Raw genomic sequence first — 21,345 nt, 5'->3', positions numbered from 1 at the left:
AACATTCCAGATCCCAATTATAGCAGCTGTGAAGGCTCTGGAACCCTCACATGCTCTGTGTGGGGACATATGGTGCAGCCACTCTGGAAAACAGTGTGGGCATTCTTCATAAAGTTACCCAGACTGAACCCATCCACCCCTAGGAAGCTACGCAGGATAACTAAAAACAGACATTCAAATAAAAATTGTACATGAATGTTCATAGCATCCTTATGATAATAGTCCCCAGTGGTAACCCAAGTTCCTATTGATGGATGAAAAGATTTAAAAATGTTGTATAGTCCTGAATTATTAATTGGCCATGAAAATGAATGAAATGTTGATACATGCTGCAACATGGATGAACCTTTGGAACTGTGCTAATTGAAAGAAACCAGACACAAAAAGCTACATGTTGTATGATTCACATGAAATGTCCAGACTGAAGGAATTGTGTTCTCCAAGGGCTGAGGGGAGGGGTGAATGGAGCAATTACTTAGTGGATCTGGGGCTTTTGTTTGGAGTAATGGCAATATTCCTGATCTAAAATAGCGGTGATGGTTGAACAATATTCTGAATGGATTAAAAACCGATGAATTATAGACTTTAAAACAGTTAAAGTGGTGAATTTTATGTTAAGTGCATTTTACCTAAAAACGGCAAGCCACAGACTGGAAGAAAATACTCACAGTACAATTATCTGACAAATAATTCATACTCAGAATAGGAAAAAAATAACTTTTACCGTTCAGTAATAAAAATGTCTTTCCTAATAATGGGTAATGGATTTGAAAAGACACCTCACAAAAGAGAATAGTGAAAGTCTCAAAACCCATGAAAAGGTGTTCAACATCATTAATCATCAGGGAAATGCAAAATAAACCCCAAAGGAAGTAACTATGATCACTAGAATACCTAAGATAAGAAACACCAACCATACCAAGAAGTATTCCCAGGACTGTGAAATGTTCATAGCTCTCAGATCTTTCTCGTGGAAAAGCAAAGTGGTACCACCACTCTGGAAAACTGGCATTTTAAAAATTAGGCTCAACACACCTACCCCATTATTCAACCCTTTTGCTTCTTGCAACTTACTAAAGAAAGGTGAAAGTATATGTCCATTAAAAAAGACATGAACATGAATGTTCATAGCTGCTTTAATCGTAGTAGCCCCAACTTGGAAACAACCCAAATATCTATCATCAGATGAACGGATAAGCAAATTATGGTATATCCATGCAATAGCATAATACTCAGTGATAAAAAGAATCATAAAAAGAATCAATCTGTATGCACACAACATTCATGAAACGCAAAAACATCATGCTGAGCAAAAGAAGCCAGAGAATACATAATAGAGTACCTATTCTATTATCTAAATTACGAGAAGTTCATGAGCAGAAAATTATGTAATAGGAATAAGAAGACTGGCTGGCGGTCTCTCAAGTGCGTGACTAGAAGGAACCTTTCTGGGATGGAGGAAGTACTCGACGACCTGACTGGGCTGGAGGTTACTGGACTCCCTAACCACTTGCAAAAACTCACCAAACTCTACACTTAAGATCTGTGCTTTTTATTATCCACAAATGATACTTCAATAAAAACAGAACCAGAGGAGGGGAAGTGGAGAAAAGTATAAGACAATTGTGTGGTGGGGTCTTGCTGGAAAAGATGCAGGTACAAGCCAGTGAGTGACTAGAAGGGATAGTGAAACCAAGTGTGTGTGTGTGTGTGTGTGTGTGGGGGGGGTGCTTGTATGTTGGGAATTCCAGAGCAAGACCTTTAGTAGAAGAGAGGAATTTAGGATGCACGCTCATGGGTTGTCTAGGAAACCAGGAGGTAACCTTACTCTGTCTCCTGACATTTGAACCAGAGTCACTAAGAGGAAGCTGCATCAAGGTAGATCTTGGCTCAGTAGGAAGGAATCTTTTGAGGAGTAGAACTTTTGCCTTCTTAGGCTGCCCGGAGGGGTAGAGGGTTCTTTGTCATGAGGGCTGCTGTAGTAGCAAACTCTAACCTCAAATGAGAAGGGGGAAGCTGGGCTAGTTTAGGTCACCTCCTGTCTAAGCTGTCCCACTTGTGGGTATGTAAATCAGGACTTGGTAGCAGGGATGCAGGCCAGCCCCTTGCTCCACCTGATACACTCCTGACCATCCCCAACCTTCTCTCAGATGCTGGTGCCCCTGTGTACTTCTATGAGTTTCAGCACCGGCCTCAGGTCTTTGAAAACACGAAGCCAGCCTTTGTCAAAGCTGACCACATAGATGAAATCCGATTTGTCTTCGGAGGTCCCTTTCTGAACAACGACATTGTCATGTTTGGTAAGAAACTGGCTGCAGGGGCTTCTGCTCTTGCAGGAAATGTGGAACTTAGGATGAGCTGGGGAGAAATCTGCTGCTGACATAAGACGCTGCTCATCCCAGCTCCGTGCAAGAGCCTGGGCGGGTGATGGGATACTGAGGGGCTGGGATTCTGTCACCTTCATGGTTTGCAGACCTTTCTCTGGAAAAAGCCCACTTGGATTTTTAGAAACCAAGATGAAAAAGAGCTGCCACCATTGCTTCATGAGACTTCACTGTGCTGAGGCCTGTAGGATGTGAACTTTAGAACATTCCATCTAATATAGAAAGCCAATTAGATCCGTTTTCTTCCTTTTCCACGACCACTGGTCTCACCGTCCCTGTCCTTCCCTGAAGTTCCCTGAGGAAACATCCAGGATTTTGGAAGGCAGGATCTAGGCACCCCCTGCACCCCAGAGTAAACCTGGGGCTCCGTACTTGCTAGGCAAGCACTCTGTCACCAATACATCCCCAGCCCAGCACCCATGATTTTTATAGTATTTTTATAATTCCAGCTCCAGATATACTTGTGAACAGTTACCAACAATGTTCACTTATTTATTTTTGAATTTAGGATATATTCAGTGTCTAAAATAAGCCAACCAGATATAGTCATTACTGAACAAAATTAACAGGAAAATTACATGGCAGGAACTATCACTAAAATATTTAGTGGAAAATATTACATAATACAGGCTCCTAACTAATACAAATAGGATGTATTTGTAGACTGTGGTTTAGTCGTTGTTTCATTTATTCATCCTCAACAGGTAATTCAGATCATGATAGATCTCTTAGGTTGTTGCGAGAATGAAATAATTGCCATAAAGCAAACAGTGAGTGCTTCTTCTTTTTTTTTTTTTTGTGGTGCTGGAGTTTGAACCCTGGGGCCTTGTGCATGTGAGGCAAGCACTCTTCCAACTCAGCTACATCCCCAGTCCCAATGAGTGCTCACTGAATGTCACTGCTCTTACCCAGCAATCATGACTGAACCTGTTCTTTGTGATGGCACATGGATTCTCCAAACTGGATAAAATAGCCACCTATGTATCAAATGATTAAATTCCTGATATCTGGAGGGCTCCTCAAGTTAATAAGAAAAAAACCCCAAACCCATCAATAACTGGGAAACACTCAAACAGATGGTTTCTGAAAGGGAAGTAAGTGGCTTTTAACCACGAAAATCCACTCAATCCCACTGTAGATTTGAGAGTTGTGGACTCTCCTTGGCTGAGAAGTCATTTTTCATCCTTCAAGGTGGAATGAACAAAGTATTTTTGACAGTGTGTTTCAGCAGATAAAGGAAAAAGACATTTTCATGCATTAATAGAAAAATCTTATTGACATTTCAAATGCATGCAGTGTTTAGTGTGGTATTTCTAAGAATTTTTGTGTAATTATACCTCCACATGTGCAAAAGTGTGTGTGCACACTAAAGCATTACTTTAACAAATAAAAGATTGGAAACAAAACAAAGATCCATTAATAGAATACTTGTTGTGGCCCAGCATGGTGGCACATGCTTGTAATCCCAGCAACTTGATGTGTCATGGAACCAGTCCCCTGGGCTGAGGCAGGAGGATTCCAAGTTCAAGACCAGTGTCAGCAATGTAGTGAGGCCCTAAGCAACTTAGCAAGGCCCTATCTGAAAAAAAACAAAATAAAAAGGGCTGGGGATATGGCTCTGTGGTTAAATGCCCCTGGCTTCAATCCTGGTACCAAAATAAAATAAAATAAAATAAAATAAAAAACTAAGAAAAACCTAATGGCATGTATTATATATTTAAATATATTTGCAAATAAATACATATTTTAAATTGTATACTATGTAGAACAACAAATAACAGCATTTCAGGTGATGATGTAGAATTATCTCCTAGACACAATTTCAGGAAAAAAATGTAATTCATGTGTCCAATATGTATAGAAAGGTGTCCTCCACTTACACCTGTGGGTTTTCTGGAGGACTCAGGAAGCCTGTGGCAGTGATTGATGCTGAGACTGGTAACTGGGTCTCTGGAGGAAAGTGACAGGAATGAAACCTATCTCTATTAGTTAATAGACGGAGTGGTTTTTTTTTTTTTTTTTTTTGCATTTAATCAGGTATTACCTTTTCAAATAAAGAAATACACTACAGTCAGCCTTCCTTCTCGGTGTTGAACTGACTGCAGATTGAAAACATTGGGAAACCCACTGAGTCTATATGGATGTCATGCGGAGTTTTTCTTGTCATTGTTCCCTAAACAACACAGCATATCAACTACACATGGTTACATTGTATTAGGTATTATAAGTCATTCAGAGATGATTTAAAGTGTAAGTGAGGATGTAGGTGGGTTACTTGCAAAACGATACTATTTTCTATAAGGAACTTGAGCATTCTTTCAGGTGTGTCATGGAACAAGACCCTGGGCATACAAGAAACAGCTGTAATGAATTGTTTGTTGAAGTGTGTATGTGTGTGGGGACGGGGTGGGTAGGAGAGAGGTTTCTGTGTCCCCAAGTAACCTGCAGCCAGATGGAAGAGCAGGGGAGAGACAAGGCCGACTTTCATCATGATTCTTTGCATACATCCCAGTTGCTTCTGGTAGCTGCGTATATGAAATGGGTAGAGTAAGATGGTGAGATTGTTGGGATCTGGCAGGGCGGGAGGCATCATCCCATGGGAGGTGCATTTGGCTCCTGGTGAATCTAGGAGCAGCTAGATATGTGCTTATCTCTTGCAGAAGAACCCACCGAGAAGGAGAAAGTGCTAAGCAGGACTATGATGAAATACTGGGCTAACTTTGCTCGGACTGGGTAGGTGAACCTGCTAGCCTCCCCCACCCAAAGTCCTGGAAGATGAAAATGTCACCTGGCATCTGTTGTCACTTCCAGGGACCCTAACAGTGATGACCTGCCCCACTGGCCAGCCTATGATGAGCAGGAGCAGTACTTGATGCTGGATTTGAACTTGAAGGTCGGAGAGAGATTGAAAGAGTCCAAAGTGGTGTTTTGGACACAGACCTTCCCCTTGATTATGTCTCCATCTGGAGATCTGCTCAGCCCTCATTCCTTTCTGATCTTCCTTTCTCTGCACATGGCTTTCTTGTTCTCGTTTCCTCCTTAGAAGTCATCTCTGTGTGATTCTGATTTTCCCACTTCTGAGATTCTTCCTCAGATGGGCTGCTTTCTGTGGAGATATTTGTGGAATAAGTGGCGTTAGCTGATGCTTGATGACTTAGGAATTGTCTTTTTGATATTCCTTTCAACACCACCCAATGTAATTGGCCTTGGAAAGCAACAGGATCTCTTCAGTAAGTCTGATGAACAGTGGGCCCCTTAGTTGTTACAATAATGATCTTGTGACTCCTATGAAATAAAATCAGAATGTGAAATATGCAAAACAGAATGATTCGGTGCTAATAACTCTCTCTCTGCCCCCAGCATCCAAGATGAAGTAGTTTTTCTATTGTTGTCTGTGTGGTACATAAAATATGAGTACCCAATGCCAACCAGGGTTGCTTTTGCCACAAGCCAAAAATGGATATCCCGGATGTCTCTGGGTTTAAGTTGGGTCTCTTTGTCTAGCTGGGCAATCATATGGGGGAGATAGGGATGTTTTGGAGAACATCTTTCTCAGCCATGGAAACTAGACATCATCCAAGGTCAAGGACCAAGAAATAGAACCCTAGACAGCCAGGGGCAAAGCAGGGATGCCAAGGAGAAATGAGGTTTCCCTGATGGGGTCAAGATGACTGACCATTCAGTAAATGTGCATTGAGTACCGATGAGTGTTGGGAGCTGCCCTGGACAAACACACCCTTAACTCCTGATGCATGAGGCTCTGACCAGTCACTACATTTTGAAATGACTTGGGTGTTGTTCCAGATGGGATATCAAGGCATGACTTCAGGAGTAGGTGTACCCACTGGGGTTGAGTTACACTCAACTATTCCTTTGTAATCCTACCCCTTTGCCCTGTTTGGGATAGAATTTTCCATGGAATCTCCCTTTGTGTGTCCCTTTTTCTTGCTCTGACTTTGATCCCCACTCAGCACATGAGATGGGTGTGGCCATCCTAGATGTCAATCAACCTGCTGACAGCAGAAATCACAAAGCTAGACTCAACTCCCTGAAACCTGACCCCTTGCCTCATTTGAGTGACTTCTCCCCAATAAAAGGGTTCAGCACATGCCTCTCTCTTTCCACAGACTCCTAAGGTCAGAGAAGCCATCACAAGACCCAAAGAAAAACATATTTCTCTCTCTGTGTGTGATGATTTCATGCCAGCCCAGTTCACCTGGAGTGACTTTAAGTGTTTGACAAATGAGCATCAATTGTACCTCCAGTGTGGAAAAGGTAGTGAGCAAAAGCTTGGCCTCCACTAATAGCAAGCAGACAGCCATCAGCAAACAGCTGAATATCTTAGCGTGTACATTTGTAAGTGCTATTCAGGAAAAGCATGATATTTTAAGAAAATATAACAGAGGGGACTTTATTTACATTGAAGTCTTGAGATGCTCTCTGGAGAAACAACATTTATATTAAGAAAGGAGGGATTGAAGTTAGCCACATGATGGGGGTGCAGAGAATATCATATATACCATACCTAAAGAATATACTCGTACTTTGTGTATCATCAAGATTACAGCGGAGGTGCATAGGAGGGTTTCAAAGATGCCAGTAACTTCAAGTTTATCTGCCTCAGCCATCTCTAACTCAGCCTGAATCCATCCAGTTAGAGATTAGATACAGACATAGATATTCAGAACAGACAAATAAAAAGAAGAGCTACAAACCACCTCTCAACTCATTTTAAAAACACCATTATATTAAAGAACATTACACACATCATTTATATGCTGCTGGCAGTCTCTGCATCCTTGAATATATTTCTAATTTTGGTAGGTATCTTGAGGGGTGGGGCACATTTCCAGCTCACCTAGAAATGGGGCCCTTCCTCCTTCCTGTCCACGTGCAATTAGATACTCTATGGAGTTAAAGTTGATATGTAAGTGACATCTCTTTTTTTTCATTTTCCTTAAGGCTTTTCTATCTGTGGTGTAAGTAGAAGAATCATTTGTAGGAATTTTTCACAATTCCCAAAGCTAATTTCCCAGTACAACTGAAATATAATCTTGATCGGGACCTGGACCTATTTTTTTTTTTTTTTTGAGTTTGTAGGTATTGTGGCGTCTACCTTTGATTCAGAACACTGAGTTTTAACCCTGTGGGATGTATATTTTCCAAGTTGCTAGAGTCTCTTAAAAAATTCTGCTTTAATATTCTGGATATTTATGGACAAAATTTGATAAGTGATTTTGGAAATGACTCCTTTTATTTAAAAATATTATTTATGGTATCCAACTTTGCAGAAGATGGTCTGGGCCAAAGTCGAGGCCCTTTTAAAATTACTGTTCTTAGGCTCTGCAAATTCCCTTTCCTAAAGAGCCTTATCGCTTCATACTTTTCAGCAATCCTAGTACGTCTGCTTTTCCATCATTGCAAAAATATAAAATATATAATCAATTTCTTATTGTAAAACAGATGATTTAATTTTAAAATATACATTCTCCCCTTTTGTCCGAATACAATCTTGGACCTGATTGATTAAATCAAACCAAAACCAAACAAGGTCAAACCACATCCATCTTCACCTGTAAACTTCCCTGTGTCCAGCAGAGGGCAGCACTAAGACAGGGAAACTGCTTCTCCTTCCTGGAGGCTCCAGGGTGGCTGGTGACAGGTGAAATGTTAAAGAAGGGCAACAAAATAGAAGAGAAACCAAAACAAATAGTTAAATCAGAAATCAATATCATATACCGTGTTGTCCTTTCTCTCTGTGTGAGAACAGGGAGAAGATACCATCTATGACCTAAAAAGATTAAACTCATGGGCAGCACCGAGGTCAGGGTTGCAGCTGCAGTTTTATCTTTTCTAATCTTTGTGCCTCTGGGGCAAGTTTCAAGAGAGGCTCAGACATGGGCATAAAGCAGTCCTTCCTCCTAGGGCTCTCAGTGCCTTCTCTTCCCTGAGAGTCTTTTAAACTCTGTACCTTTCGCCCAGTCTCATAGCCCCACTCTGCCTGCCTGTCACCACCTCCATCCATTCTCTGGGGAAGAGGGGATCATGCACAGACCTTGCACTTGGGAAGCTGCCCCACCTGGTTCTGCACCACAGCCCATCTAGATGAGCCTCCCTTCTTCCCTCTGCTGAGATGGGTCCTACTTGGTGACAACCTTGTGCTCTGCTCAAAGTTTGTTCTAAGAATGTGCCTTATTTCTTCCCTGGGAAGCCGGACAAGGGGAGAAAAGCCAGTCCTAGTACTTGATTGTGTCAAATACAAGGGGACTTACTGAAGAAGTGCTTGCTGGGCTCCATAGGGGACTTAGGGGACAGCTTTTTATACTTTGACTTGTAGGAAACTTTAATCATTTTTTTTAAAACTGGAGTGATCCTCCTAGTTCATTTTTTGTTGCTACAACAAAATCTCTGAGGTTGAGTATATTTTAATGAAAAAAGGTTAAACTAACTCACAGTTCTGGGGGTTGGAGAGCATGATGCTGGCCCCTACTTGACTATGGTGTAGACTTCATGGCAGGTGGCATCACAACGGTGAGAACATACACAGGAGAGATCACATGGAAAGACAGGAAGCCAGAGATCTGGGAAGGGCTAGGCTCATTTATTATTTTTGTTTTTGCTTTTTAAATAACAACCTACTCTTACAGGAAGTAGCCTGGTCCTGTAAGAATGATACCAATCTCTTCCAAGGCTGAGACCCCCAGTGTGACCTTATTACCTGCTGTTAGGACCATCTCTAAAAGATACTGTCAACTCTCAGTGAAATCACTCTAGGATCCCCATGATGGATCACGTGATGATATCTTGTGATTCCCTGGGGAACACACTGAACACCTACTCAAATCCAAACCACAGTAGGAATGAGAAAATGAAAGGTGAGTCTATCCACCTGTCGTCTATCTACTCACCTACCTATCAGTTGTCTATCTATCTTTGTCTCTTCATATAATCGTACTTGAAGCTTTATTCACCTCCCAGACTTTTCCTGTATGAGAGGCACTTTATTCAATAAATGCCTTAGGTAAAATTTAAGTTGGATTTCTGTTAGAACAGACAATGAAATCTTTATTAAATAATTGCCACCTCTGACCATTTTATTCTACCCTAAAACTAATCTTTGCATGGTCTACAGAAATTTTCTGTTTCACTATTGCCTTCTTTATCAGATGCTGCCCCTGACCAGCCTGGGAAGCTGAACTGAGGTCTCTCGTATGAATTTGCAGGGACATAAAATAAAACAGAAAAAATTTATACAATTTATCTTTACACAAGTTCAGGATGGCTTCTCTGGCCCTGGCCCTCAGGCTCCCCAAAAGGGAGAGCAAGAGAAAGTCACGAGAGGCTGGAGAGAGAGAGAGAGAGAGAGGCTTCTATTGGGGGACACTGTTCTTAGAAAGTTCTATCCATAAAAAGGCAGAAGGGGTAGGTTTACAGGAACAGGTGAGTGTAACTCCAACCTAGGGTTACGCCCACAAAGAAGACCTCCTTGCTTGGGTCACTGCCCAAGCCACGAGGAATGCAGTGGTTGGTCAGAGCCGGAGGCATCAGGACTGGAAGGCATGGTCATTCAGTGTGGCTCTCCACACTCATTCTTAGTGCCCGGTACAAACTTGCAAGTTTTTAAATTAAATATAGTACACACGGAAGAAAGCATCCATGCACATAAACAGTGTGTGCAACATATTATGTCTTGATGAATGTGTACAAACTGGTTGCACTTATGTAATTTGAGAAAAGGAATGCCATAAGCCAGAAGCCCTCCAAAGCCTAGCTGCAAGCCCTGCCTCTACCTGCTCATCTATTTTCAGTGGTCACCTCTGTCCTGACTCTCTATATTAGCATATACTAGTTTTTCGGGGTTTTGTGCTTTATAGTAACAGAACCATGTGCTCTTGCATCTGGCTTCCGTCTCTCCCCACAGGGATCACAGACTCAGTTGTGCTGTTGTGTGTGGTCATAGTTTGTCCCTTATCGGTGTTGTAAAGTCATCCATTGTGTGATCGTACCCTGGTTTATCCATTCTACTTTTCCTGGGCATTTGGATAGAATATTAATCTGCTCAGATCATCATACCGAAATACCATACACTGGCTGGTGTAAAACACAGCATTGCTTTTCATCCTAGTTCTGGTGACTTGAAGTTCCAGGTGAAAGTATCTGCTGGATTCTTGTCCTGGTGGGGGATCTCTTCCTGGCTGGTAGACAGCTGCTTCCTCGCTGTGCCCTGACATGGTCTTTCTTCTGGGCACATGGTGATGGTGGGGTAGAATAAAGTCTGGTGTCTCTTCTTATAAAGACACCAATTTTCCTTGACTAGAATCCCACTTTTATGACCTATTTAACCTTTCAGACCTCCACAAATGCTCTGCTTCCAAATATAGTCATGTAGGAGGTGGAGCATTCAACATAGGAATGTTGGAGAATGGGCAAAATTGAACCTTACAGATAGTCTCTAATTAGAGGTCTACAAATGATTTTTGTAGAAATATTCTAGAACATGTCTTCCTATGAGAACACGCATGTATTTCTCTTGAATATATACCTAGGAATAACTTTGCTGGGTCATTAGGATTCCATATATCAGTGTTAGTAGATACTCCAAAAGGTCTCCAGAAGGGGTTGCACCAATTTGCAGGAGGAGAGCCCCAGAGTAAATAGAGTTCTGTCTTGTTGTCGATACCGATTTTCAGAAGGTCAACTGCACTTTGGTTCTTACTTATGAGGGTGGATTTCCTGCTTCATTTTACTGTATGAAACAGCTGATTTATAGAAGTGCATACCCCCAAAGGGGTCACTCACTGGGGAAAGAGGACCATGGATGGTTGGTTGGTAATTTATCATCATACTCACTATTAGGTGACGAGGCATGAACTTCACCTGAGCCATCATTACTTCAGTCATGTCCTTGAGTGTCAGGAAATTTCTTCCTTTTGAAACTCAACTTAGGGAGTTCTTTGCTATCTCTGTTTTATACACTAGTATTTACTTGGGGTCTCCCCCTTCATATTCATTGATTTCCACTCTCTCCTCTAAAAGCAGTTCTGTTGCCTGGTCAATCTTCCAGTTTCCAATGCTGTTGTCTCCTCATCTACTTGTCCATGTTTGTTGAGGGCCACAACCGAGTCGGGATGACGCATGGCATTTTTGCCAGAAGTAGTGGTTGAGAGGTGACGCTAGAGAGCCATTAAGATGATGACTTTTGAGTTCTGGCGGAGTTCCCGTTGAGTTCCGCTTGAGCTCTTGCGGGGATTCCTGGAGAGTTCCCATTGGTTGGGGAAGTGCTGGAGGAGGGATATTTCCGGTTGCTGGTTCCTGGAGGAGCCGCGTGGCCTTCGGGAGAATGGGAGAATTCCTGGGGAGCGTGTGTGGAGTGTGCTGGTGGAGTTCAGAGGACTTAACTGTTTGAAAAGGAGGGCCTATCTGCCCCTCCCATTGAGTGTCTTGTGTTTCTCTTAATCACTCTGCTGGTGCCTCCAAATGGCTCACCAGCTTCCGTCAGACTCTACTTTCAGATACACACTTTTTACTTTGTAGTTGTCGTTCAGTGATTTCCCATTGTCTGGGCATGCAGTGTGTTCAAATTCTTTTCAACTTTCCAGTTGGACTGAATCCTCCAGGCAGCACCCAAGCCTGCCTGGCACCAGTGCTAATGTCCTCTCTTCTCTTCTTCTCCAAGTCCTGCCCATCTCTCAATACCCAGGACCATCAGCAGACATCACTGATTATTTTGAGCTTAATAGATATAAAAACAAAGAATTCTCAAAGGAAGAAAGCACACAAAACACCTTTCTGTTTTGAGATCACTATTTACTCAGATGTTGGTAATATCATCTATGGCTTGATGTTTTTTTGCATAACACTTTCTGGGCTATAGTTCAATCTTAATTTTCTGCATCAAATTTTTTTACGTTTCTTTCTGAATTTCCTTTTGTTTCTTTCTGATTAAAAGGCTAAAGAAAACCTTTACAGAATATCCCTAGCAAACAAGGACTGGTTTTGAGATCAGGCTCTCATGATTTGATTCAAACAAACACAAAAGTGCAGTGTATTTATTCTTGGAGTTTGGTGGGGTCTTTAATGATGGTGCACAGACTAAATTATTAATATAAGGGATACGCATTTCTTTTGTCATGTATTAGAAAAACAATTCCTAATATAAAGTTCATGATTTAATGTATATTACTTGTGGCAGGGATTCCTGGGAGTTCACTAAATCTGCCCTGATTTCTTGGGCCACATGCAAACCACCTCCCTTCCCAGCCTCCCTTGGACTGATCAGGTGACTGAGTCCCTCCCAGGGGATGTGCCTGGCAGGCAGGAGCGCCTCTCCAGGCTGGACCCTGGAGCCCTGTGATCACTCCTCCATGCTCCTCCACCTCCAGCTGACTGTAGCCACCACTCATGACAACAGAGGAAACAACAAGAAAAGCCACCAGGGTCTAGCCTGGGGTCAGCACACTACAGCCCAAGGCCAAATCTGGTCCAGTGTCTGTTTATAAAAACAAGTTGTATTGGAACACAGCCCTGCCGTGTGCTCGTGTAACATCTAGGGCTGCTGTCCCTTCAGCAGCAGAGCTGGGTGGAGGCCACATAGACTGCCTGGCCCACAAAACCTCCATATTCACCATCTACAGAAAGCCTGCCTGCACCCTGGTCAAGATCCATAGGTGACCACGTGGAGGGCACCACATTATTGACCAGAACAGCACTCTAGCTCTTCACGTAAGCAAAATAAGCCATTGAACTTTGGGCCTATTGGCTACTGTAGCTGACTCTCATACCTTCTTTCTCAGCAGTCCTAGAGGGATGGCCTCCTGTGGACAGCCAGAATGCCAGGAGCTTGTGCCATTTATGTCCATGGGACATATAGCTCTCCTCTCTGGGAGGCACCTGGAGTCCAAAACTGCTTTCAGACATTCAGACAGTCAGCCTTAGTACTGGATTCGTCATGGGAGAAGAGATTTCTCTGAAGAAGGGTCCGAGGAGTTCCCAGAGAGAAGGGGGGATTTGAGCCAGGACCAGGGGGGTCCTTGACATATGTGACAGAAAAGAATTTCAGCACATACCAGTCAAAGGCATAGTCAGAGCTTTGCCTAGGAAATAGGTACACATTCAAGGACAGTGTGGGCTCCTGTGAAGTGAGCAGACCCTACTTGGGTTGGGGCTCCAATATTTATAAAGGGGCAGTAATGAGGGGCTGGACGAGAGGGCCAGCCAGGGAGCTGAATGTTGCAAGCCAATTCTCTTTGCCTTTTCACATTTCCTTGTTTTACACGGGGCGAGCATGTTGCTCAGGAGTGACAGTTGTTACAGTTGCTCCCGAGTGCTTTTGCATCTTGATGGCTCATGGGTGTTTCCTTTGATCAGTGCATTTCTCTCTTTATCCTGAATCCCTACCCCAGATTGAGCCCAGGGAGTCTGACCCTCTTGTCACAACACAGCATCAAGAGCATTGGGAGATGTAAATGCCATACAATTTCCACCTGATGATCTGCATATTGCTAAATAACCTTTAGCCATCAACAGTGCAATTTCCACACTGAGTGACTCATTTTTGGGTGTACATGTTTGTAAAGCAGATGTGTTATTAGTTGGAATTACCCATTTACTTTTTATTTTTGCTATTTCTTTAATTTAAAAAATAGAGTGACACATTTCTCACGCTTATCTTTAATTAGTCACAAGTTATAAAGATCTTCTGCCTAGGAACGCAATATAAAAATCTCTTTTTGAATGAGTGTGTTAAAGTAAGAAGTGCTAATCTATTTTTAAAAAACTACTCCTAATAATGCAGACAGTATGCTGATATGGGGTCAAACTTTAATTGAAGAACACAGAGAGAGACTTTTAAAGGGATCCTGATGCCTACCTGGGATCAGTGGGAATAGCACAGTGGGGAGCCAACACCTCGTGGAGAGCAGGGTGCATTGAAGGCTGGTGAAGGGGAGATTCAAAGGCCCAGCGAGGAGGATTGCACAAGCTATTTCGAAGCAATGATCTTTGGCCACAGCATTAGTAACAGAGGTTTCAAGGGCCAATGGCAAGGTGTCACAGTGCAGGGCTGGACAGACAGTAGCAGGCTGGCATCCTGTAGCAGATTCTTTGCATGCGGTGGTGGTGGCCTTTGTGCCTGCTTGTGGTCCTGGGAGATCTTTCGTCAGCCCTGGTTGTCAGGCATACTTGTGTGAGATCCTTTCCGCTGTAACTAACCTCCCAGGCTTATTTATTTCATTTACTTTTGTTATTGGCACCAATGACTGCATTTTGATTTTGGCAACTTGAACAATGGCAAGAACAACCAAACCCTGTGACATTAGGATGAGAATAACAGAGTTTCCAGAAATATGGCCTGTGTCTAGGCTGCTTGGGAAGAGGCCAAGGATTCTGGAGTCACAGAGCTTGAGCCGTGGTGGAAGATGTATGAGAGAGCAGCTCGTGCAGAGGCACCCTCCTCTAAACTCCTGCTTAGAAAGGGTCCTCAAGTGTTAGTTGGTGGGTTCCCTGTCTTCTGGTTTCCCAGTACAATGGTCTCCACCTCACTGACCCATAACTAACAGAAAGATGGTGAAGGGCCCCGTAGGATGTGGCTTGCCTGCTCTGATGTGTGCACTCATATATCTGTCGAGTTGAGGAATGAATGTGAGTGGTTTGGGGATTCATTTGTTCTGCCGGCTACTCAGGACTTCAGGCCCATTCCTAGGGTTTTACTCTCCTGGTCAGAGAGAAACCTCAGAGATCCCCCAAAGGGAAAGCAATGACCCGGCCACCTGCGACTGCCACACAAGGGGTGAGTCAGCTGTAGCCCAAGTGACAGGGAAATCAGGCCTGTGGAGAGACTTGAGCTCTGGCGTGAGGCTTGGGAGACTCCAGCATTTCAGCAGAGTCATCATGAGCCAGCCCCAGAGGCTGAGGCCAGGGCGGGCAAGGCTGGGAGAGGCTGCCTCTGTTTGCAAATGAGCCGCTATCACAAGCAGGTTGGGATTCAACAGGAGATTGGGATAATCCATTCCTTCCTCTCCTGTTTGGCTAACAAAGCACCATGTGATCTTCACAGGCTGAGGGTCAAGGCTGTTTGCCAGGTTTCAAAGTCCACTGAGCTAGAAAGAAAGGTAAGATGATGGTAAGTGTGTGTGTGTGTGTGTGTGTGTGTGGTGTATGTGTTGTATATGTGTGTGTGCAGACCCAAGTGCTTTTTAGTATGTGTTCTGTGTGTTGTATATGTGTGTATGTGGTGTGTATAGTGTATGTGTGTGGCGTATGTGTATGTGTGTGGTATGTGTAGTGTGTGTGTGCACATGTGTTGTGTGTGTAGTGTGTGTGCATGTGTGTTATGTGTGTAGTGTGTGTGCACATGAGTTGTGTGTGTAGTGTGTGTGCATGTGTGTTATGTGTGTAGTGTGTGTGCACATGTGTTGTGTGTGTAGTGTGTGTGCATGTGTGTTATGTGTGTAGTGTGTGTGCACATGTGTTGTGTGTGTTGTGTGTGTGTAGTGGGTGTGTGCGCGCACGTGTGTGGGTAGTTTGTGTGTTGTATGTGGGGTGTGTGTTGTGTAATGTGTGGGTGTGTTGTATATGTGGGGTGTGTGTGTACTGTGTGTATTGTATGTGAGGTGTGTGTGTATGTAGTGTGTGTTGTATGTGTGGAGGAGTGTGTGTGTGTGTGTGTGTGTGTGTGTTGTGCTTGGTAACTGGAAACAGCCTTGTTGTTTACTTAGGAAGACCAATCAGATCACTCCATGTGGACGGTGTTGTAGGGTATTTTTATGACCTGGGTTTCTTTCCCAGATAAAAACAAGAGAGGAACCCCAATACAAGTCAACCTCAGTCACTTCTAGGGACACATCCTAATATCACAAAGCCCTCACCCCCTGCAGAAGTCCTCCCCCACCTTTGGCCACAGGGGTGGAATGAGCGCCTCTTTTTGAATCTGGGTCTCCAGGAGCTGCTTCAGCCGGGCCTGTGGTCTTGGGCAGGAACCCATGAGTGTATTCGGGGCTGGTTGGTGCCTTCTGGCTGTTGGTTACGCGGTGCCTCTTATGTCAATATTGCTCTTGCCTGGGCAAGGGTAGGCTTGCCAAGTGACCTTGGGAAAACAGAAGACCTCTGCCCAGGTCCTGCTCTGGCCTTTCATCACCTGTCAACCCTGCCCTCCTTATCCTGGGCCAATGAACTGATAAGGCCACTCTGTACAAAATCCAAGTGTTTTGCCTTGTGGTTAGGCTGTTAGTTTAAACACTTCCCTGATGTATTAAACACGAGGAGCAGTTATGGCCGCCATAGGAAAGAAGCGAAAGGCCTGAGCGCTTGTCCAGACTTTCATGTTAGTTGCTGTGTGAACTCAGGCACCTGGACCCACCTGTGGACCTGAGCTTCCTGTGAGCAAGAAGGAAAGAGTTAGGTTGGGACCTGCTGCAGTCTGCTTTGGCTGCTGCAATAGTCCGTCACAGGCTGGGTGACCTAAGTGGATGACTTAAACAGTTTATTGTCTCTGGGTTCTGGCCACTGACAGGTGCGGGCAGGGTGGTTTTCTCTGAAGCTTTCTTCCGTGGCTTGCAGAAGCCTGTCCCCCCTTGTTGCCTCTCCTGGGGCCCCTGTGGATAAGTTCCCTTAGTGTCTGTCTGTGTGTCCTAATTTCCTCTTCGTATGAGGATACCACACATGTTAGATCAGGGTTCACCTTAATGGCTTCATTTTAGGGTCATCTCCCAAGACTCTATCTCACATTCTGAAGGTTAGAGTTTCACTAATGAAATCCCGTCCCTTATAGTACACCACTCAACTCGCGACATGGACATGGGTCATTTGGAAGCAGACCCAAGACTAGGAATTCAGGATTTGGGGAGATGCAGGAAATAGCAAGGGGTGAGACTGTGAGGTAGGGAAGGCACAGCTGCCCACAGAGGGTCCTTATGTGGCCACTTCTCACTGTGGCTCCTTGGAGCTCAAGATTGGGAGAAAACTGGTGCGGGGGTGGGGGGGTGGAATTTGGTTTTGAAAGTTAGTCCATCTAACAGGCGAGGGCACTGGGTTATTTGGACACCAAGTCCATTCAGCTGTTGACTGACAGCTACTCCTGGGGGTGGGAGGGTTCTGGGGCCCTGTGTTGCTGTCCTGCCATGCATAGAATGGCCTTCTCCACTTCAGGAAATCCTTCAAGCAGGAAGGAGCTCCTGGCAGGTGGGAGTTGTTGGAAGTCACCTGAGGCCACTGAGCTGGGCTGTGAAGCCCAAGGGGGAACGGCCAGCCATTGACAGTGGCTACTGTACACTCTGGTTCTGAAGGCCACGCTCAGGGCTCGGTGAGTGTGCACACACCTGCTTGGGGAAGGAATAGAGACACAACTGGCAAAGTCCCTGTGTCACAGATTACAAATTATTGGCAACCGTCCTGCATCTGTCCCAAAGCTGTTCAGGGGCTCAGTCATGATCGGAATGGGTTTCTTGCTCACGTGACATCCAGGACGATGGTATAGATAAGAGAGCAGCTGTCACCCAAGTACAAATCAGGGACTTGGTCTCCTGCAGTCATGTACCTTCCTAGTCCATGAGGGCCTCCGAGTCAAGCCTCCAGCTGGCTCTAGAGGAAAAGCCAGTGTGGAGGAGGCCCAGCTGCCTCCTCGCTGTGCTGACCCGACCCTATCCCGCCTGATGCTGCTCCTATGCCATTGGCCAAATACCAGGGCAACTGAGTCACTCAGTCATTCCTGTCTGGGCACTGCTTTGGCAACAGGAAGTCTCCACCCCGGAAGAGAGACTGTGGAGTCTGAGTGGTCTGCAAGTACCTCTCCCTCCAGCCTCTGCCTCCTCTCTGGACCCTGGAACTCTTGCTTCCAGCCACCTGCCACCTTCAGGACAGCTGCACAATCAGCCACTGCCCATCCTCCTCGGCAGCCAGGAGGATCCAAAGGGATCAGCAGGAAGTTCTGAGTACTTCAAAGGCGTCAACGCGTAGAAGATCCCTGGAAAGAAAGGCTACCCCGGATCTCCCACAGGCCAGGCAAATGGGTTCTTGGTGCTCCACAACATTGATTGGTCAAAAACGTTTGGCACCACAGCAGAATGGTTAAGAGCAAGGGATAGTCAGCACACAGGTTCCGTCCAGCCCTCAGCGGTTCTCTTTGTGATGTATGACCTTGCCCTACCTCCTCAACTACACTGAGTGACACTGGACCCTCCATTCTTGTCCCCAGAGCCCATCTAATAACAAGAACATGGTTTTGAGAGAAAAGAAACTGAAGTGTTATTGATTTGCTAGCAAAGGAGAATGCAGCAGATGCGGGTCTCAAAGCATGTGAATCTCACTGGCAGGGAACACAGGGTCTTCAAAAGAGTCACACAAGGGCTGGCATCCAAATGTTATCAGTAGATAGATCCAGCTGTTGTCCTTGAGTTCCCAGGTTTGGAGTTTTTATTCATGTGGGCAGAAGGGCAAGATAGCTTGGCCTGGCATGGGAAAAAGGTTCATCTTGTCTTCCTGCTGTTAGGGAGGAGAAGAGGGGAAGGAGTTTTAAGATAAGCCACCTGATGCTGAGCAGCAAGTTTGTACTCAAAGCATAAAATAGACCTCAGTTACATCAGGAGCTATGAGTACCCACCTCCAGGGTTATCCTGAGCGTCAACATGCACAGTTCCCTGAGCCCAGTGCGTGCCTCACAGTAAGTGCTCAAGAATGAATGTGTGAACAAATGTAAGTGGAAAATACTAGCAAGTGAACACTCAATATCACAGCCAAGAAATTGTTATTGTAATACCAATTAGAAGTCAATTTTCTAGCTTTATTCCTATGCAAATAAAGACATATATTATTTCTAAAATGGGATCACTTTATACATAACTGGACTTAAAAATCTTATTTTATTAAACTACATTGAAAAAATAAAAGCTAGTCGATCCTCACCAGGGAATGCTATTTCACCAAGAGAACACATGGGCTGTCATGCATGAGGCCCTGGGTTCCACTCCCAGCACTGCAAACAAACAAACAAACAAACAAACAATCAACAGTAACAGAACTGCATGCTACCGTGTACATGAAGCATCCAACAGCAGGTGCAATCAAAGAAGCCAGGCACAAAAAGCCACAGGTTGCATGATTCTATTTATATGAAATTTCCAGAGTAGGCAAAATCCACAGATACAAAAGTAGATTCATGATCACTTGGGGGCAGGGAAGAGGGAATGAGGAGACAGGGAATGAGTGCGAACGTGAAGAGGTTTCCTTTTGGAGCGATGAAAATGTTCTAGGATTGGAGAGCGGTGATGTTTGCATGGCGTTTTAGCATACTCAAAACTGCTGAATGGTAATTTTAGCCCATGTTTTCAGTTTTCTTGGGTACCCACCTAGGAGTGCAATCCTGGTGCCACGTGGGAAGTCTGTCTCACTGTAGGAGAAACTGGCAAACGGGCTCTGAAGCAGCCTTCAGTTTTATAACGTGTGCTTTCTCTCTTCACAATGTATTCTGACGTCTTTCCATGTGTGTCAACACATAGAGATGGAATATGGAGCGATTCCTTAGCCAGCTGTACCCCAGTGCATTTACATAAATCCCTAACATTGGGCGCTCAGTGATCCAAGAAAGAGGCCTTGAGCATGTTCCTTGTGTCCCCAGCAGTTTCTAAACAACGTTCCCAGGTGCACCCAAAGCCTTTTGTATCCTCCTAATTCAGTGTTTTCCCATGTGTTGCAATGATTGCTCCCCTTCCCTGCCCCACGTCTGTCTTGCCTATTACCTGGCCAGAAGATGGACCATGTGTTCATTCATCTTTGTATCTACAACACTTAGGTAAGGGCCAGGCATTTTAGTAAACGTTAGAAGAGTGAAAAAACAAGTAAATGGACGGATTTACTATCAGAACATTCTGCCCCAAATCCCTGCTCTGAAAGGTAGTGAATTCCCTGGTCTTGGTTTTGTGTGACAGGAGGCTGGGAAGAAATATTGGCAGAAATATTGTAAGCTAATTTAGGCACCAGAAAGAGATTGGATAAAGTGTTGGACCACTTCCAAAGTTGAAAGCCTAGAACTCTAGGAAATATAAGCCCAGCAAAGCCAAGGGATCTGTGCTGATTTCCCAGCTGAGCAAATCTGGGGCTGTGAGTTGTTCTGTGAGTTGCTCTAAAATATCCCAGCTTGTTCTGAAGACCCCAGACCAGATCTTTGCCCTGTCTGAAGATCTCTGCATGCTGTGTCTGACCATGGGAATCTCATAGTACCCTGAGGTTAGAAGTTTATAAGGAAGAAATTCTGGCGTGAGAGACTATTGGAAAAATTTGTTGCTCTCTGTAATCTGAGGGTTGAGTAGGGAGTGTTAGATAAGATAGGACCAACTCCAAGTGGGAGTGGCTGGAAGGTCTCAATGGATGCCCTAGAGGTTTTTTGTCATTTTAGATTATGCAATTGGGCTGGGTAGGCGGAATTGGGGCAGGTCTTAAGTGCATTGCCTCCAAACCTCACAGAGACTTCCTTGGCCCTGGAGCTGTCCTTCCACGATGTGGCTTTATACTTTGGTGTTAGCCTTTTCATCTGCTTGCACAGCTTGGGGTGAGTCCTTCTGAAATACAGATACCAGGGGCCACAGTTGGAAATCCCTTTCCTGCATGGAAGTGGGTGGAGATGCATTGGGGAAAAGGCATGGTAGTTCCCATCCTGCAGTGGTGCTCACTCTCTGGACTTGGAATTAGACTTGGAGCAGCTGAGCCCAGCCAGCCTGGGCCACTCACTGCAGACATTAGGCACGGGGAGGCAATGGCCAACCTCAGGCCTCACACATGAGGAATGGAGAGAACTTTTGCCTTGATTATTGATCCACAGCTGGATAGATCGTGACGCATGACTTCACACAGTATTAAAAATGTCAACTCAGGGATGGAGTCAGGGTCTGAATCCCAGCTCAGCACTTCCAACAGGGTGTCCTTGAGCTAGGTACTTAACTTAGCTGTGCCTGGGTTACCCTGTCTCTAAAAT

At 44.5% G+C, this 21,345-nt stretch overlaps 2 protein-coding genes across 5 annotated transcripts in view; both read left to right on the top strand.

Moving 5' to 3' along the window:
* Ces5a (carboxylesterase 5A) overlaps positions 1 to 5,647 on the top strand; it is a 36,945-nt gene extending 31,298 nt beyond the window's left edge. For 2 of the 3 annotated variants that reach the window (XM_046435254.2, XM_046435255.2), the window contains exons 11-13: positions 2,151 to 2,300; positions 5,045 to 5,117; positions 5,196 to 5,647. In XM_046435254.2, coding sequence (XP_046291210.2) covers positions 2,151 to 2,300; positions 5,045 to 5,117; positions 5,196 to 5,427 — 455 coding nt within the window. In that variant the 3' untranslated portion in view covers positions 5,428 to 5,647. The remainder of the gene's footprint in view (positions 1 to 2,150; positions 2,301 to 5,044; positions 5,118 to 5,195) is intronic. The other variant, XM_046435256.2, reaches the window with a different exon arrangement.
* Positions 5,648 to 20,778: 15,131 nt separating this feature from the next.
* LOC124086750 (liver carboxylesterase 1) overlaps positions 20,779 to 21,345 on the top strand; it is a 29,082-nt gene continuing 28,515 nt past the window's right edge. For both annotated transcript variants that reach the window (XM_046435253.2, XM_046435252.2), the window contains exon 1: positions 20,779 to 20,922. In XM_046435253.2, the coding sequence (XP_046291209.1) occupies positions 20,871 to 20,922 (52 nt within the window). In that variant the 5' untranslated portion in view covers positions 20,779 to 20,870. The remainder of the gene's footprint in view (positions 20,923 to 21,345) is intronic.

This window comes from Marmota monax, unplaced genomic scaffold (assembly GCF_021218885.2).
Source record: "Marmota monax isolate L192 unplaced genomic scaffold, Marmota_monax_Labrador192_F-V1.1 WCK01_AAM20220418_F8-fsc00024, whole genome shotgun sequence".
Lineage (NCBI taxonomy): Eukaryota > Metazoa > Chordata > Mammalia > Rodentia > Sciuridae > Marmota > Marmota monax.
The sequence above is the reverse complement of the archived record's forward strand: the minus strand, read 5'-3'. Positions and strand labels throughout refer to the sequence as shown.